This window comes from Solanum tuberosum, unplaced genomic scaffold, assembly GCF_000226075.1.
Source record: "Solanum tuberosum cultivar DM 1-3 516 R44 unplaced genomic scaffold, SolTub_3.0 scf00138, whole genome shotgun sequence".
Classification (NCBI taxonomy): domain Eukaryota; kingdom Viridiplantae; phylum Streptophyta; class Magnoliopsida; order Solanales; family Solanaceae; genus Solanum; species Solanum tuberosum.
Window position 1 is genome coordinate 259992 of NW_006239065.1, and position 13502 is coordinate 273493.

General features: G+C 36.2%; 1 protein-coding gene across 1 annotated transcript; it reads right to left on the reverse strand.

The window, feature by feature from the left end:
• Positions 1–571: 571 nt before the first annotated feature.
• LOC102598959 (uncharacterized) lies at positions 572–4610 on the reverse strand. Its single transcript, NM_001287980.1, is given in 3 exon segments — positions 572–1170; positions 2070–2267; positions 4554–4610. Coding segments are annotated over 2 exon segments (369 nt in total). The 5' UTR covers positions 2252–2267; positions 4554–4610; the 3' UTR covers positions 572–983.
• Positions 4611–13502: the final 8892 nt, after the last annotated feature.

The following is a 13502-nucleotide window of genomic DNA, read 5'->3' on the forward strand; positions in this document are numbered from 1 at the left end:
ACACAAAATATAAATTATTTCATTAGTTAAATTATTTATCGTAGTGACTAGTGAGAATGTACATTATGTTAGCATTTATTAATTGAGAAAAGGTTCTATACAAACTTGTGGTCCCTCCGTCTCATATTATTTAAAATATTTTTTCGGAATTATTATTTATTTTAGATAATTAAAATAGAGTGTATTAAGAAGAGTTACAAGGCAATTAAGAATTGGGTGGTTAAAATTGAAAATCTCAAAAATTAAATTAATGACTAAAATTTAAATAATTAAAATTAAATTGTGAATTTTGTAATAAATAATACCGAATGAATTTTAGTAGCTCAATTGGTTGATTATATGAATTTTTACATTTTTGTGAGAGTTCAATTTATTTATTTTAGTTTCACTATCTTCAATCTCTTTGAATTTATTTAAAAAATAATAATTTAATTTCATCTGATATATTATTATATATATATATATCCGTCGGTGAGTTCTAAAGTTTCTTTCTATTAAAATAAAATTACAAAGAGAGTTGGCAAGCAAACAAAGAAAATGCAAGTAAGAAAAAAAGAAGTATAAGAAAAGATTAAAATGGAAAGAGAAAAAGTAAGGAAATGAGACAAGTACAATATGGGCCCCACAATATACAAACGGCAGCCAAAAAACACCTCACACAACTGACACTATGCGCGCCTCACCCATAATAATTTTTTTCTGCAAAACATGAGCTAGTCAACCTTCCAAATAGAAGCCAACTAATTAATAAGAACAAATACTGTCACATGTAGCAGTATACTTTGAGCAAATTTAAATTCACTATTACAAAGTTTTCAAGTTAAGCCAAGGAAGACGGAGTGGGCAGATTATTTGCGGCATAATGTAAAAACTGACATTGCAGCTTCAGAAACAAAATCTTGTACGGCTTTCATGTCACTCAGATCACCCTTGTAAAGACGGAGAGCCCTTACAACTGGTCAATTTTCATAAGGTTTGATATTTCAAGGATAGTAACCAGTGAATGTAAACCCTCTTCCTATTATCTCACCAGCACAATACCATGCAAAACACTCCAAACCAAACAACGCTGCAATTCCAGCATCTTCAACCTTCAACTCCTTTCTATTCTTCCACATTTGCTTCACAGAATCAAGCTCCTTCCAAAATGCCTCATAACGGCCAGGAATGCTGTCACACACAAAAAGAACTTTAAGAAACGATCATGCACAATGTTTCCAGTTGGTTATTGTAAACATTAGTGTCATTTAAATATGCACACTACTTTGCTCATATGCTGCTTGCTATTTGAGGATTCAAACAGAAATATTAGATATAGCACATTATGCAGCAAGCATGTAAATTCAATCATATCTACTAAAAGAAAACATTCAAAATCTCGTATAGTGGTTGGATTTGAAGCGTAAAGCCAAATATAACACCATATAACTTTCCTCTGTCTATTTCATCCTATGGTAAGGCACAAATAACAGGGATTTGCATTGCACGTGAGTTAACATGTCAGATAGAGCAAGATTCAAATACATAGTATGGAAGGAAAACAATCCACCTAGTTGTTTCACATTAAGAGAATTAATAACAGCACCAGCTTTATCTTTCCACTATTCTTGTATAAAAAGTTACACTGCCACTATAATGAACAAAACTTTTGCACTTCGATATCTCAACTAATGACAAACAATCCTAGATGAACTGACAAGTTCAGGACTATACCTATTTAATTTTTGAGCAAAGACTCTGTATTTCTGTATAGCACACAGCAGCAACTGCAGCACAATCCAAGCTAGTTAGGTTGGCTATATGGATCCACTACCCATGTCCCTTCACTTAGACATTTATGTAGCATACAAAAACAAATTTATAAGCCAGTAGTGATTTGGAAGACACCAAAAATTGCATTGTGCGCACCTAATTCATATGAGGAAGGGTCAAAGCTAAAATCCCCATTAGACTAGAAACCAAATCACTGGTACTGGTTTTCATGTGAAAATTAAACCAACAAATCCAAGTACCTTCATCCCAGCTAATTACAAAAACATGGCACAAAATTAAGTGGGAGAGAATATAACCTTGCAAGGCGAGTGTAGAGTAACTGCTTGGACAACTCGTTGCACTTTTCAACAGTGGGTGGCTCCACAATGTACTGCTTGTTCTGCTCTAGCAACTGTTTGTAGTAGGCAGTACCATGCTTGGCAACAAATTTTGAAGCTTGGCATGCCTGAGATTGCAGTTGTTGAATCTTTGACGCCATCAATTCCCCAAAATTCCTAGATACAGAAATAGAGGACGTCAAAATTAAACATCTAAAAAATATGACCAGTTAATTAGAGAAGAAATATACTATTCATTTTTTTCTGCCAAATTCGAGAGCAACAACAAAATATTATACAACATTTCCAAGCTTAAATTTTTTTGGGTTGAAAAGGTAAAGTATATTTTCATCAGCAAAAGTCAACACTAAAGTTTAAGGATATGTTTGACTTCCTAACAGAACTATGGATTCCTTCAAAGCATCTCTTGTTTCTTTTTTTCCACATATGCTCCATCAAATGCATGCTGGGACTGTCAGAATAATCTTTAGCAGATCATTGTTCCTTCTTCTCACTGACAAAAAATGAGCAGCTCCTCCGTTGTTCTTGGCATTGTCCAGAGCAGGCATTATGTTGAAAATTAATCCCCCATAATTGTGTTGTGACAGTACATTGCAGGAAGAGAAGGTTAGCTGTTTCTTCATCTTTTTCACAGAGATAACATCTATTGCCTGAGCTAGAACAGGCAGAGCTAAAACCTATTTTCTTCAATCTATCTCGTGTCAGGCAAAGCATTGTGAGCTAGAATCCATACAAAAGAGGCAACTCTGGTAGGGCTAAACATTTCCAAATATGCTTAAATGGCCATGGGTGGGGATTTAGGCCCTTCTTCCTCCAAAAGTGACTCATAAGTCATACCAAGATTTGACTGTGAACTTCCCCTTCTTATCCTTTTTCCAAATCAGTTCATCCTTTTTTTCTAAAGGTGCGTTGCATGTCTCTTAAGACTCTAATAAACCCAAAATCCCTGTGATGAAATCTTTGTTCAAGACAGTACTACTTCTACATTGGGCTAGCAACTAATCTCCCTCTAGTTATGCTGTATAACATAGGGAACTCATATTTGTGTGGAGTGTGACCAAGCCAACTGTCATGAAAAATTCTTAATAGGAAATTCTTTCAACAAAATATGACTGCAACCTTCTAAAATCTTTACATTATCCAACCCCCACAGGTCCATACTTCTTAGTGCACCATTGATTTTGCATTCCATATTTCTCCAGTATCACCTTTTACAAAGAACTTCTTCTTAAATAATCCCATATCCAATGCTTAGTTACTAGTAATATTTATGAGAGCTTAATTTCTATAAGGGAATGGAGAGGTGAAATATTAAACTTCCAATAGTTTGGTGTGGTTGGACGGGAAATAAAAGTGCCATACTTTACATTTCCATCCACATTTTAAAAGGTTCAAAGATTTAACACTGAGAAGGCATTACACTCCTCCACTTTCATCCCTCCTCAATAACTTCCTTATCAAGGAGAGAAATAAAAACTCCTACAACCCCTCATATTTCCACCCCAACCGAACACACTACTTCCTCAATTCTAATTTTTTTTGAAAACTTGTTGAACTTAGCACAAAATTTAAGAAAGAAAGACTTTTGGAACTTGTGGTCTTAAACATGGTAAAATGGAAGTTCAAATTAAACTATTTCCAAATTGAGAAAAGGATCATTATTTTTCAAACGGATAAAACGGATATAGATTCGTAAAACAAATTATGCCTCAAATCACAATCTAGTTGGGTCAGCTATATGGAATAAACATGGTACACTCACTTACACAGAAAACCAACAAGAAGCTCACCCAGCCAAGAAAATATGATTAAATGGAGCTTTAGTTTGGCTTCTAACACACAGCTAAAAAGTGATGCTCTCTAAATGTGGCTAGAATAAGAAAGCTGCGACTCCAAAACCCCAAAATAAATTTTCTTCTTTCGATACTGTCCAACACCAATCAACCAGAAACCTATAAATAATTAAAACTACTCGATCTACCAATTACCATTTTCATTAAGCTACAAAACATAATCATTTCTATTCAAATGTACAACAAAGAAGAATCAACAAGCAATTTCCCTCAAACACCCAAAAGTAAAATCAAACGGCTGCTTCGATAGTTACTGTTCTATTCCACAGATCAGACTAGGCAGAGACAAACCAAGATCACAAATCAGAGAAAGAACCATCATCCATTGCTGAGTCAAACGAAGCAACCATCAGAAACTAAAACCCTTATCACACACCACCAAATCATAGCAAGCAAATCCCCCTAAAAAAGTTAAATCTCGTTGACGCATACTTACCAGTACACGATATGCTTATCAACAAATATTATGGAACGAGATCGTGGGAGAAATAAGATTGCCGACTAAATTACTGATAGTAAAAATGTATGGAACTAATGAGATCGAATCAGAATATAAAAGAATAGAGAATGAGCTGAAAATTGCATGCACCTTTAGGTTTGCCTACGGATTGATGTGCAAGGAAAGATGACAGGCGAGGATTTGTTTCTCTCGCCGATGGCTGCGCCCCTTGGGTTTTTGAGGAGAGACCGGCTAAATCCCGAAACTTTTGCATATGTCACAATGACCTTTCAGCTACACTTACAATTTTTATTGTTTTGCACCACAAAAATTACCAAATAATCATTACAGCTACCCTGGGTTTTGCTTTACTTCTCTTTCCCCCTTTTCTCTCTCTTTTTTCCTTTTCTTAAGCTAGAGGGAGCAAAATTGACCCCACAACTATTTGAATATAGAATATAAAAGTACAAACACCCTCCTAATATGCCCTATTGAATAATAATACTTACCTCCCTTTCTAACATGTCATATTTATCAAGTACTTATAAATCAATCACAACCAATACATTAATCATCAACACACTTGTCAAATACAAACAAGTCAGTAAATCATGGAAATCATATCAACTTTAACCTTGTAGAGGTATAAAACCTACATCCTGCCAGTCATCTCTAGGACTCACTCAATAGATTACAGGTTTGTCTCTCATTTGTACACATATGTTAAAGACATAATCTTTCCCATCTAGTCATGACCTGCAGGGGACCCTAGGTGTCCATGTATCGTACCAACGTGGTACCCGATCCAACCACTCATACAATCGCTCGTCCATAAGCTCACACCAGACTAAAGTCACTGATCATTAGATTAGTAAGTGTATGTTATATACATATCTCAATACGCTAACCTCTTCGGTTATTTCTCAGGACAACACATTAAGTATGGAATAATCATAAGTTCAAAGTTCATAACATTACAGTTCGAGAGTTCACATGCTTGTTCATTCAAACAATCATTAATTCAACCATCAACAAAACATAAGTATGTCAGTAGACCAATATGCATATTATACAACACATATACCAGAAACTAAGCAATGTCTAACTCAAAATAAAGTGTAACCTACCTCAAATGAGGAACTAGAAACAAACAAGCTAAATTGTCAGAGCCTACTCTCCCCTTACAACCTAAAATTCTCAAAATCTAAGATAAACATAATGTAATAGTACTTTAATCATCTACTACCTCAAACAAAGATCTTGGTATTGACACCCACATAATTCTACCTTCTTAGGAGGTCTAACCATTTATCTAGGAGTTGTTTCATCGTATTGGAGGCTTATATGATCACACCAATCTCATTCATAGAGTTTCAGCCCCATTAACCTCTCTTGAGTTGTTCATATTCTCAAAGAACCAATTTTATGAAGTTTGGAGGTTCCCCAAAGCCATAGTTAATAACTAAATTTATAATTCTATACTAAAAGTAGAATTGAGCCATCTAGAATTGAAAAATATGCATAAAATACTCTCCAAATGCTATCCCACCAAGTTAAATAATTCTAGGGTTCAAATCGCATAAATTCCCATGAAGATCATGTTCTTTGGTTCTAGAAGGAAATGGTTGAAAATATAGATAAAAAACATTTACTTATAGAAAGAAAAAACCCTAGACCTTAGAAAAGTGGATATTGGATTCTCTAGGTGAATATTGTAAGATCTGACCAGAATTGTGCAGAAAATAGATTTTAAGTCACGTTATTCGTTTGTGACCTTCATTATGGTAAACTTCTGTGAGATGTAGATCTTTGCTATGTTGACTTTGCTATAGCGGAAACCTCTTTGCTATAGTGAAACCCTGACATCGAGCCATTACCCAACTCCCATTTCCTGATTATCTTCTAACTCTTACCCCATGGGGACTTATATAGGGGTAATATGGTCCTAAACACCCATAATAACGGGACATGTCATTATATTAGATACTAATTAATCATAAATCATCCCTAAATGTACTAAAAAGAGGAATAAGAAGAAAGAAAAGGAAACCTAAATCCATGAAAAGCTGAGGATATTTGCTACACATGTCTCATTCGGTCTCATAAGTGGCCTTCTCTACATGGTGGTTCTTCCACTAGACCTTCACAAATGGAATCACTCTGGATTATTTGACTTACAAACCTTCTTTTCTAGAATAGCCACACATTTCTCCTTATAAGATAGACTATCATTAAACAACATAGAGTCCCACATAATGATATAATTTCCATTACCATGAAACTATTTTACCATAGACACATGAAACATTGGGTGAACACCTGACAAACATGGAGGCAAAGCCAATACATAGGCTACCTCTCCCACTTGCCAAAGGATCTTAAATGGACCAATTAATCACAAATTCAACTTACCTTGCCTCCCAAACCTCATCTCACCCTTCATGGGAGAAACCTTGAGCAAGACTGTCTCTCCGTAACACCTCAGAAAATGGAAAGTTGAGTTAGAAAGAAAAAGTGCAAAAATTTTGTCGATACAATAATCTATAAGTCCCATCTACAGACCGTAGAAGGTTCTACGAGCCGTATGAGGTGAGTCATAAAACCTGAGTTGAGTTTGGATATTTAAGTTTGTGAAGATTGGACCTAAGACTTGAGAGGATGAACATTATGAGGTTTGACGAGCTGTAGATGACACTTATAAGATCGATTTAGTGAATTAATTTAGGATCTCAGGTCTATGGAAGGTTTTGAAAGTTCGTAGTTGGTTCTACGAGTTGTGGGAATGGTCTCATATAAAGTTTCCAGACTTGGTAAAGTTTTAGAGTTGAACTTATGTTCAACAGATGGGGTCTATGGACTGTAGACTTGACGACGGACTGTAGAAAGGACTCGTGGGAAATGATTGAATTTTTGGGTTTTTGAAGTTGGTTCTATGGTTGATCTGTACGGGCCGTAAGTCCAAACAGTAGGACCATCCGGCAGTTATTTCTTAAGGGTATTTAGGTCTTTTCCTATTCATTTAATACCTATATTATGTTGTTTTGACCCCGATTCTAAGTCCTATAACTACCCTTATACCCGTAAAATTATCTCAACTCTCTCATTCACTTAAATTCCTAAAACCCATCCACATTTATCTCTCAATTCTCTCTCAAGTGCAAGAAGAAGGCTAGGGTTTCCAAGTTTCAAGTCTCTTATTCATCAATTTCTTTTGGGCTTTAATCCTGAAGGTATGTAGGGTTTCATCAATGGGTTATGTTCACCAATTGAGCCCCAAGGATTTCTCAATTTCTCTGAGTTCAATGTCATCAAATTGATTAGGTTTTCATTCAATTCTTCATGGGTTCTAATTGTGTTGATTCAATTATTTGATTTTGATCTTATTATGATTGTTTTGACTCAATTACATGATTTCCAATTGATTTAATATGAACCCATGCATTGATCATGCTTTTTGACTAAGTACTCTCAAATACATGAATTTATGAAGAAACTATGAATCTGTGATTGATGTATTCATGAAGGTTATGTATAATTTATGAAAAGGAAGGTTTTATGATCTAGGTTGCTTTAAGCTAAGAATCTATGAAATTGTGAAAGAATTTTCTCACATATTAAGGGATCATGAATTGTGAAAGATTTTCTCACATATGATTGATTCAAGATTAAATGAGTTGCTCTATTATATTTTACGCTTGGATTAGTAACTTAATTGTTCTCTTCCATGTATGATGTGATGATTATGAAATTCACTATTCCGTTGGGATTTAACTTAGCACCAAGAGAGTTTTGAGGTGGAGGCTCAAATAGGGTAGTCTGTAATAGGAATCTCTAGTTCCAAACTACGTGCCTCCATAGGATTGTCTTAAATGACCTAGCTAATGAATCCACAAATAACATATGAATCATGATACATAGTTCTATCTTAGCAAGTAGAATCTCTCTTCTTAATGTGGGAGTTACATCAGATTCCATGTTATAGCTCGCACGATCTATTGTTAGTTAAAGCTAATATCCCGCAAAACGAACTAAATAACTTTAAAGGTTTTATGAAGATTTCCTTATGATTTCAAGATGCATTGACCATGATCATGATTTATGATTCTTCTTTGAATGATTTCATCATGTTTAGCTTGGTCATACATATCATGTTTTTTATTATGTCCTCTTACGATCATGTTTCATATTTTTATGCATATTCTTCATACTTAGTACATTCTATGTACTAATGCATACTTATGCCTACATTGTCTATTAATATAGTGTGTTACATTTCCTCTCCTCCCATGCGTGGTTAGCTGCTTGATCGTCTCAAAGTTTTGAAGAGTTGGTGAGTCATCATGTTTCGAGGACCATGGCACCTTTACTTGCTTTCTTAAGTTTTAGTTTTCTGACATTGTACATGGTGTACAGGGTACGTCTCAACCATTTATTTTGATGTATTAGAATGACTTGTGAAGACTATGAGTATATTTCCACTTTTATTTCAAACTTTCCTATTCATTTGATATTCTGTACTTCTATCTATTATATTGTGTATATGTATGTCAAGTGGCTTGTTTAAGGCCTCTCGGGGTCTTATACGCTATGTCACTTTGAGGGTGTACTTTGGGTCGTGACAAACTTGGTATTCAAAGCACAAGGTTTTAGAAAGGGTCCTAGGATGTCTAACAAGTCGCGTTGAGTTGAGTCTTGTTCATAAGTGTGAAACGTGCCAAATTTATGAATAAAAAACTACAAAGTATCTAGGAAATTTCACTTCTTTCATTACTCTAAGTTGTGCCATAGAGTTTATCTCTATAAAGATCCTTCTCCTAAATCTTGTCAGATGCCTTTCATGATATGTCCCCTCGAAGAGCTTATATGAGAAGGAATGTGGAGCTCAAGGATCTTCAAGTTCAGGTTGACCCTTTTGCCGAGCAAGTAATTCATGCCAAATTTTAAGTAATTTTCTAAGTTTGGCTCAAGCTATGATGGCCCAAACAAATATAGAAGTCTTTGCTCTTGTGAACCTATATATGGGTACGACGGTGACAAGGATAAGAGACTTTACTAGGATGAATCCTCCAGAATTCTATGGTTCCAAGGTTGATAAGTATCCTCAAGAGTTCATTGATGAAATGTACAAGATAGTAGGAATTATGGGATTATCTTCCGTGGAGAAGACATAATTGGCCACTTATTAACTTCAGGGTGTTGCTCAAGTGTGGTTTGAACAATGGAAAAGTGAGAGGGCGGTTGATGCAGGTCCTCTTGACTGGGAGAAATTCAAAGAAGCTTTTCTTGATCGTTTCTTTCCTCTTAAGATGAGGGAGGAAAATGTTCTTGAGTTCATTAATCTTCTTCAAGGGAATATTAGTGTTAAGGAGTATGCTTTGATGTTCACTCAATTGGCTAAGTATGCTCCGACTATGGTTGCCGACTCTAGGGCAATGATGAGTAAATTTGTAACGGGTATTTATGATTCGGTTGTTAAAAAGTGCAGTACCGCCATGTTGATTAAGGAGATGCATATCTTTCGCCTGATGATACATTCCCAACAAATTGTAGAGAAAAAACTCAAGGAAAGGGGAAGAGAGTCCAAGAGGGCAAGGACCGGTGATGATGACTTTTCTCATTCTAGATCCGGTGGATATTGTCGTTCTAAATTCTGGCAAAGATTTTCTGGTCAAGGATTTTAAAATGCATTGACTCTTATGTATAACAAATATACAATGTCTATTCCCAAACCTCAAGTAGGTGGTTGTAATGGATTCCCGCTTGCACAAGGTGTGGAAACAAGTATGATGGTAAATGCCTAGCCAGTATAGATGGTTGCTTGTTGTGGAAAGAGTGGCCACAAAGTGAATGATTATACGTTGCAAGCTAACAAGGGTAAGGATGGTAGGCAAGCTCTGCCTAGCAGTTCTGGTTCGGGTGCTCCTCGTCAGAATACATTCGATGCTCATCAAACTCGGCAAGATTATGAGGGTTCTCCGAATGTTGTGATTGGTATGTTGAAAGTCTTTCATTTTAATGTGTATGCTTTGATAGATCCGGATTCTATGTTATCCTTTGTTACTCCTTATGTGGCCATGAGATTTGATGTTGGTCCCAAAATACTTTTACCAAAACAGTAGGAAGTAATTTAGCAATAACTTCGACTTTAACTTGATCCACTTGCATTCCCTCTCCTAAAATTTAATGACCCAAAACAATGCCTTCTTTCACCATGAAATGACATTTCTCCCAATTTAGCACAAGATTGGTTTCCACGCACCTTTTTAGTACCTGCCTAAGGTGGTCAAGACATGCTTCAAATGAATCACCAACAATCGAGAAATCATCCATAAATACCTCCATTGAGTTTTCAACCATATTTGCGAAAATAGAAAGCATGCATCGTTCGAATGTTGCCGGAGCATTGCACAACCCGAATGGCATTCTATTTAAGGAAAACGTTCCATAAGTACATGTAAAAGTCATCTTCTCTTGATCTACTGGTACAATGGAAATCTGGTTGTACCTGGAATAACCATCTAAAAAGCAATACCATCCACGCCCCGCAAGCCTATCAAGCATTTGGTCCATGAATGACATAGGGAAATTGTCTTTTTCAGTCCATGCATTCAATTTTCTGTAGTCCATGCATACACGCCACCTGGTGACCGATCTCATAGGCACACATTTTCCTTTTTTATTTGAAACTACCGTAATTCCTCCTTTCTTTGGTACACATTGCACGAGACTCACCCACTTGCTATCCACAATGGGGTATACCACACCCACATCAAGCCATTTGATGATTCATTTCTTTACCACTTCTTGCATCGGTGAGTTTAGTCTCCTTTGATGCTCCACACTTGGTTTACATTCACTATCCAATTGTATTGTATGAGTGCAAATTCCGGGAGAGGGGAGGGGGGGGGGAATCCCCACAATATCAACAATTGTCCACCCATTAATGTATTGTTTCAATACATGAACAAGTAATTTCACTTGCCACTCAAGCAAATCTGCAGCAATGATGATGGGAAAGATGTTACTTGCCCCCAAAAATACATACCGAAGTGAGATGGGAGAACTTTTAACTCAAGCTTTGGTGGCTCTTCAATGGATGGTTTGGAGGGGGGGGGGACTTTCCCAATTTATAAGATCAATGTCGAGTTTCAATGGATTCTTGGAGTAAGAACCTAACCCCGATAAAGCAACTACAAATTCATCATAATCTTGGACTCCCTCCTCATCATAATTTGAAAGAATGGCAGTGAGAGGGTCCCCTATGCAAAATACTTCATTTACACTGGCTACTGCCTCATCAATTGTAACACCCCAAAAATTCTATGACTTAAGTTAGAGCCTCACCTTATGAATAATGACTTAAAAATAGTTAAAATGATGTTTATAAACCTAAACTAATGTAATTGACTTAGTTTGGAAGAGTAAAAGTCTAAACGTCAAGAAACGACCACGACGTTCGGAAACTAAAGAAGAATGTGTTCTATTGTGTCCTTAGGTTTTGGGCAGGTTTGGGAGTGTCGTATGATGGTATAATCTGGTGAAAAGGTTTAAAATAGGTAAATAAATGTTCCTAGGGTCAAAACGGTCGAATACGACTCCCCGGGACCACCCTAAGGGTCCCCGAGTTTGACCCCAACCTTAGCCAAGCAAGCTGCCAAGGCAACTTGCAAATTGCACTTAGAGGGAATAGAGGCGCGTCACACACTTGCTCCCCCAAGGAGAAAAAAGTCAGTTCACGACGCGGTCGTGTCGCGAACTCTACTGTCTCGAAATTTAATTCCAAATATCTCCAAGGAGCAGCTCCGAGTCGCGGACTTGTTACGCGACGAAAATGCAGAAATTCAGAAATCTATTTTTACTTCATTAAAGAGTCCATTTAAGTGAGGGGTATTTAGGGTACTTTAGGGGACGTGTATATAATGACTTTTAAGTCAATTTACCTCACTTTTATCACTCAAACACAAAACCCCAAAGATCTAAACCTAAAGTTCCTCCTTCTCTCTACTCTCTCTCTCTTCTCAAGAACTCCATTGAAGAAGAACTTCAAGAAGAAGACTAGACCAACTCTCCAAGGTATTCCTTTCGTCAATAAGGTATGGTTGCTTATCACTCTTGGGATTCCTTTCCCCAAGAGGCCCCTTCAAGATGAATTTCAAAATCTCCAATTTCTAGGTTTCAATCCAAAAACGTGGGTCTTCTTTCTAAAGTCAAATTGATGTTATAAACTGATTTTTTATTGATGTTATATGAACAACTATGGATGAATTTATGTTGTATTGGTGGTTTCTTGAAGAATTCCCCATGAGACCCATGTTTCTCATTCTTTTCCTAATTCTAACCCTAGTTTGCGTTGGATATTGATTGAAGGCATGTTTCTCTTTCTTTTCCTAATTCTAACCCTAGTTTGTGTTGGATATTGATAGAAGTTTATGAATTGAATGTGATGTTATGTAATTCATGTTTGTATGATGATTCTACCCTAGGTTATGTATAATTTCTATGAAATTAGGGTTGAGTCTTTGAATGAAGCCTTGAAGGCTATGAAGGGAATATGTCAATTGCTTATATTGATGTTGATTATGTTATTACTTCATGAATTACCTTGTATTATGTATTGGTTATGAATTGCTTGGTAATTGAAGTATGGATGTCCCACGAAGGGCAAGAAGGTATGAAGGTTGGTTCTTCTTTGAACTCAAGTATGAAAGGTGAATTACTTAGATTGTAATGATGCTATACCTAATGTGTTAATGTGGTGTTGATGACCTAGTTTCTTCATTCTTAACCCTCTACACTTGAATTAGCTATAAAGTATGTATGAATAATATGGTATGATTGCTATATGATTGAAAGGTAGTTCTCATGATTGTAGTGTAATGTAAAGTGAAAGGTTTACTCACTTGCTAAGTGTCTCTAAAAGTGAGAGGATTGTTACTCACTTATGAACACATCTGAGCTATTATGGTAAGATGTCTACATAAGGGTTTAGTAAAGGCTAATGTGAACTTATGTGATGACTAAACATGAGTACTAAAGGAAATTAGATGCTTAGCACCGAAAGGGCATGTAAATGAGATAGGGGTCTCACGTTTAGTAAGT